General features: G+C 31.2%; 1 protein-coding gene across 2 annotated transcripts in view; it reads right to left on the bottom strand.

The window, feature by feature from the left end:
* Positions 1–1,230: 1,230 nt before the first annotated feature.
* LOC122040218 (probable transcription factor KAN2) overlaps positions 1,231–6,000 on the bottom strand; it is a 32,144-nt gene continuing 27,374 nt past the window's right edge. Inside the window, exons 5-6 of one of the 2 annotated variants that reach the window (XM_042599557.1) lie at positions 1,949–2,033; positions 1,231–1,873 (exon numbers count right to left, since the gene is read on the bottom strand). In XM_042599557.1, the coding sequence (XP_042455491.1) occupies positions 1,766–1,873; positions 1,949–2,033 (193 nt within the window). In that variant the 3' untranslated portion in view covers positions 1,231–1,765. The remainder of the gene's footprint in view (positions 1,874–1,948; positions 2,034–6,000) is intronic. The other variant, XM_042599558.1, reaches the window with a different exon arrangement.

Here is a 6,000-nt window from a genome sequence, read left to right as displayed (position 1 = left end):
CAAAAAAAAAAAAGGTAAACGATCCTTTTTTCTCTTTCCAATTAGATTTTATTTCTTGTACAATTCTTTCTTCATTAATTTGTTTACAGAAGTCATAAGACTCTAAACAGTAAAGTATGAATCTTGAACACTAATTTCCTCCCTTCTTCTCCTTTGAATCTCTTCTAATTAAATTAGAAAAGTTTATTAATTTTAGTTTCATCAACATCATCATTCATCAATATATAAACTTATAACGTAAGTTACCTAGTTATCTATATATTTTTTTATTGTCAATATTCAATATTGATTTTTAATATTGTATTGGAGTCAATATTTTATGATTTTTCTTACAGATTTGAAAGAGTATAAATAAATCATCCTAATTTTAATCATCATAGAATAAATTATCTCAATTGCTTCAAGCACCAACTATGTTTTATTGTTCTTTGACTATTATTTTCATTGCTTGTGTTTGTTTCATTGTTAGCTTTGTTGTTGATTTTGTGTATTTATTTTTACACTTGAAATTTGTAATACAAACATGTTTTTTTAAAAAATGTCAATCTTAGAGTTAGAAAAGAAACAAAAGAAAAAGAGTGGAATATATTATTAAAATTCACAAAGGTGTTCTTCGTAAGTTTTTTAAAGCTAGCTCTTTAATTGAAGATTTAGTTGATGAATTGCAAGAAGAAAATCAAGAAGAACTACATGATCATGCAACAAATGAGCAACAATCGAGTACTAAAAAATAATTAAATAATCATGCAATCAATGAGCGGGAAGAATTGAGAGAAAATGATGATCATAATCATGCAACGAATGAGCAGGAAGAATTGGGAGAAAATGATGATAATGATTTGAATGTAAATGACTTGACAATTTTATGTATCGAAAATGAGTTGTTAGAAAAACTTGATTTTGAAGACCTTATTGATAATTTTGCTTCTCAAAATGCTAGAAGATATAGATTTTTTCAATGATTATTTCATACTAATTTTTTTTATTTATAGCTATTACACTTTTTAGAGAACTTAGGAAATATATTTTGTATGGTGTTGTACTTTTTGAAGAATCTTGAAAAATAAATTTTGTATGGAGTTTACCATATTTTAAATGAAATATATTGATTTTTAAAATTTTCTATTAAATTTTATTCAAATGGTACGCTAGTAGATTTTTTTCTTATAGAGGTCACTTTACTCTTTTCACCCAAGGGCCCCCAAAAGTCAGGGTCGCCTTGTCTATGAATACAAGATAACATTTAGACCAATCTAAAAAATATGTCTTCCCAAAACTGATAATTTTGTGATGAGGGCGACATGATTGTTCATATCTGAAAGAGGTTATTGCAGATTTTTTTCCCCCTAGAGGGAGTGAGGTGAAAGGATCTTCTAAAGAACAATATGAGAAAATCATAGGAGTCGGGTCATCCCTTGTGGCTTGTTTAGGTGTAACCAGGATAATAAATATGCTTCTTAGTCTAGGCCCTTGCACCTGCAACATGTGTTTTTGTCATGGCAATTCATATTGCCAGCTCTTTCTTTGTCATGAGTTCTGCTTTCATATGCAGAATATTCTGCTCTTTCTTTAGCTTCTATTGGAACTTCTTCACCGATCATGTTGGCCGATAGTATTTGTTTCACACATGAAATCAATTGCTAAAGATAAGAAAGTTGTGTGCATGTTCTTCAACTTCTCAGATCATAGGAACTAAGTCACTCTATTTATACAAACACCTTGAAGAATAAAATGCTGGTACCACTCTAACACCGATTACTTGATCCTACTTGAAGTTCCAATCTGGTCTTCCCAAGCAAAACTCCAAGCTAGGACTTCTATCATCGCAACGAGAAGAACTTGTGTCATTCGATCTGGAAGGATTATCAGCATCCTGTTTTGAAATCCAAGTTAATGAGCACACCAACCGTAGTCCGATTCATGTAACCATCCAAGTTGAAAAGTATACCTCGATCTGTGATGAGAGAGTCGAGGATAACGATCCAAGTTCATCTGTTGAAATCCTCTTTTGTTTGGTGACTGTCTGAACTCTGCTGAATGTAGGAACTAATTTAAACAAACATAGAATATAGAAAAGGTACAATTTGGACAAGCTCAAACATTTTTAAACAAACTAGACCATCCCGAGGGACAGAAATCCTACTCCTAATGATCATATAATGACTTGATTTTAGTTGAGACAAGGTATGACTCCTAGAAGACATGCAAGATGAAATCAATATGAATGAACAAAAATATTCACTAAAGTGGAGAAAGTGATTTTGGGCTATGAATACAACTTTCTCTAAATGAAATGATTAGACACTCTGCCCCTGCCATGGTGCAGCAGAGTAGCGTCCATATAGTCTCTTAAACATTTATAGTTCGATTTCTAGTTACAGTGTATTATAAGATATTTTTCTTCATGGGATGATAAATTTAGGATGTTGGACTACTGGGCCACTCACTATGAATATTTTTGAATTTACTCTGATAGTCAGTAGAAAATTTTTATAGGATTGGACCGGTTATCTATAGAATTAATCCGTCCAAATAACTAGATACCTATCTAAAGAAATGATTACACACTTTAAATAGTAGAAAAGTTTTTCATGAAAATGACTTGGCTCTCTAACAACAATGCCATTAAGTGTGTTTAAGATGGAATAATAGTGTAGCAACTTTTAACCTTTTTTTTTCTTCACTTGCAATGTAAGGATTAAACACACAAAATCAGAAGTATTTTTGAATTAAGATCATTCTTTGTGAAAGTCATTAACATGAGGACGACCAACACATACATCATCCAATTAGTCCAAAACTCTTCTCATAATGTTAATTTAAAATTTAATTATTAAATATATTTTAATTTGATTTTCCCAATATATCTTAATTGCATAAATTATCTCTTAATTTCATAACTATTTTTTAATTAATTAAATAAATAAATTAACTCTTAATTTATTAAAATTAAATCATTCATTAATAAATTATAATAATTAAAACTCTTAATTATTAACTTGACTTCTTTCTCGATACTACAAGCATAACATATTGAAGCCCCGAACAATGGTACAACATTGAGGCATTTCAACTATTAACTAGGTATCTAAGATTTGAATCCTAGCTACGACGCATTGTAAAATATTTTCCTTCAATAAAATGACAAATCTAAGAATGTATCCTACTTGCATGAGATTGGACAAGTCATCTCTAGAAATAGTCATGTCTAGAAATAATCGGTCGAAGAGCTAGAAAAAAGGCACCACATTGAAAGCTCGAGTATTATGCGTCTAAGGCTTTAAGAATTGCTGATAGTCTAAGTGATTTAACTTTTTGATCATGAAAACTTCATCGATTTAAGTATATAAGTTTTTGATTGACCTTTAAAAAGACACGAGACTATTGAACATTCTTGAAGTGGCAGATTTTATAAAATGTCTTTTTGCAACGACCATAATTGTGTAATAAAATCTTCTAATTAACTTATAACATGATATGCCATGAATTGGATTAGTGTCTCTCTTTAGATAATATATCTTAAATTATTTGATGTAGTTGTGATCCACTGAAAAAGAAAGCCGACTTGAGAAACTTTCTCATTTAGCTTTCACTATGCATAATTGTTTTAATTGTGATCTATTCTATTGATTACTCAGTCATCTAAGTATAGCAACATGCCCCAACAACAAAAGAACATGCAAAATTTTTAAGGGACCAACCTACAAGTGTCAAAGTAGATTAGTTCTTAATGAGGATTTGAGATTTGACCTGTCATAATTTTTGATTCAAATATCAAAATGTGACGTATTATACATCAACTTAAAGTTCATTTAAAGATTTACAATTAGTTATCAAATGAAACCTATAATAGCTCAGTCTAAGGTAAAAAAAAAATCATTTAAGTCATTTTCAAAGGCTCTAAAAATTTGTTCCCTTTCGGTTAAGATTTTTTTTTCCCATTTTTAATCTCAAGATTTTAGATCTATTTAAATAATTATTTAATTGATGTAAGAGATTATCTTTTATTTTGAATCAAATTTATTTCTGTTAAATCTAAAGACTCTTCATGTATCAATTTCTATGTTTTATTTTCTTTAAAATTTCTCAATGAAATACGGTTTTTAGAATAATCAATATTTTACTCACTATCAGTTCTCTTATGAAATGACCATATTTATCTCAAATCAAACGATCAATTTCAAACTATCCTTAATAAGAAACCTTATAACTACTAAATAAATTATCAAATGGATTCTTATGACAAGCTAGTTTGGTAGATTATTTCCAATATTTCTTTTATGCACTTGTTTAGATATTGATATAAGTATAGGTGTGAGATTATCTACTACTATCAATAGTAAAAAGATTGAAGGTCATACCATAAAAGTGATATATCTTGTTTTAAAATTGTATAACAAAGGACATTCAATATTAGATCTTTCATGATTTTCAATCCATTCATATTATAATTGATTTTTCACTAACATAATAGTACTATTAAAAAAAATTATAATCTACCAATTATATGAAGTATAACTTATTGGCACAGGAGTATCATATAATCGAACCATTGATGATGATAAAGGTTCAAGTTAAATTTAATTGTGATCTAAGTTGATCAAATGTGCAAGTAACTCAACCAAAAAAGTCCCAAATAAGTCAAGTTGACTAGATACTAAGTAAGTGAAAGTCATAGTTTGTCAACTAGACTAGTGACTAGGCACGAAAGCCTTAGTAGATCAGGGAGATTAGGTGGCTAAGTCTAGATGGTTCAGCAGATTGAACCATCTAATAAGAAGGACATGATGAGTCAGTATGGACCAGAGGTCAAGTTAGAAATGTAGGATCAAAAAGCGCTAAAGAGGAGGGGGTGAATAGTGTTCATAGTTTTTTCACATTTTTCATAAGAACTAAGAGAGAATAACCTAGAGTAATAAATGCAGCAAAAAAAAAAAACTTGACACAAGTTGATTTTACTTTATTCAGAGCTTGTGACGACTCCTACTCCAAGGTCTGCAATCATCGATCGCTTTGGTTGGACAATCCACTAATAGCTTGAAGAAATACAAAAGAGATCTCGATTACAATATAAATGCGAATATAAAATTTACCGACAACTAAAGTGTTGGATCAAGACGCACGTGAGAAGGGGGGTTAATCATGTGATTTTCTAAAAACATATCTTTTTTGCTTTTTGAAATAAGTACGTAACGAAAAAACTAAACATGAAAGTAAAACAAAAAACTCAAACTTGGTTGATTTTGCTTGGTTTGGAGCCTTCAACGACTTCTACTCCAAGACCTAGGTCCTGCGGACCTATCGATGGGTAATCCACTAATAACCTCTTTTGGAACCGCCAGAAGAGGGGATCGAGTACAAACAAAAATCAGGACAAGTGTAACATGTTACACTTTCCTTTTCTGCAAAAATTAAGTACAATAATAACCGTTCGTTACCCAACAACTTTGAAGATGCTCGGATCAGGCTCAGTGTTGGATGACTCCTCTGTAATAGTCGGAGCGCAACAGTGTCGTATCAGAGCAGCAGTAAGAAGCTAGAGCAGTCGGAACATCAAAGGGATGTGTAGAAGCTTGTAGAAAAGTTGTGAATGAGTGATTGGTCGAGATGCTCTTTTATTGAGCGTTGAAGGCGCATTCCATAGCACTAAAGGCACCTTCAAGCCTAAAACTTTATCCCACAACTTTAGCTTCTTATCATTGCCAAAGTCTTCTGCATTATCCGACTGAAGGCACCTTCTAAGCTCACGAATGCGCCTTTCATGAATAGTACTCAAGGCGCCTTCTGTCACATGGAAGGTGCCTCGGACATTGTTCACCTAAGGTAACTTGTGCTCCTTTTGCCCTGAAAGTTAATGTTAATCCAAAACAAATAATAACTTGTAAAACAGAGTTAGCACAATAAATATAGTATTAAATAGTAATTAGATCATGTCTCCCCGAGACCAGAATCTATTCAAGGTCTTAATTTAGGTTTTTGAAATAGACCTAAATTAGATCG

Source organism: Zingiber officinale, chromosome 2A, assembly GCF_018446385.1.
Source record: "Zingiber officinale cultivar Zhangliang chromosome 2A, Zo_v1.1, whole genome shotgun sequence".
Lineage (NCBI taxonomy): Eukaryota > Viridiplantae > Streptophyta > Magnoliopsida > Zingiberales > Zingiberaceae > Zingiber > Zingiber officinale.
This window is presented reverse-complemented; position numbering and strand designations above follow the sequence as displayed.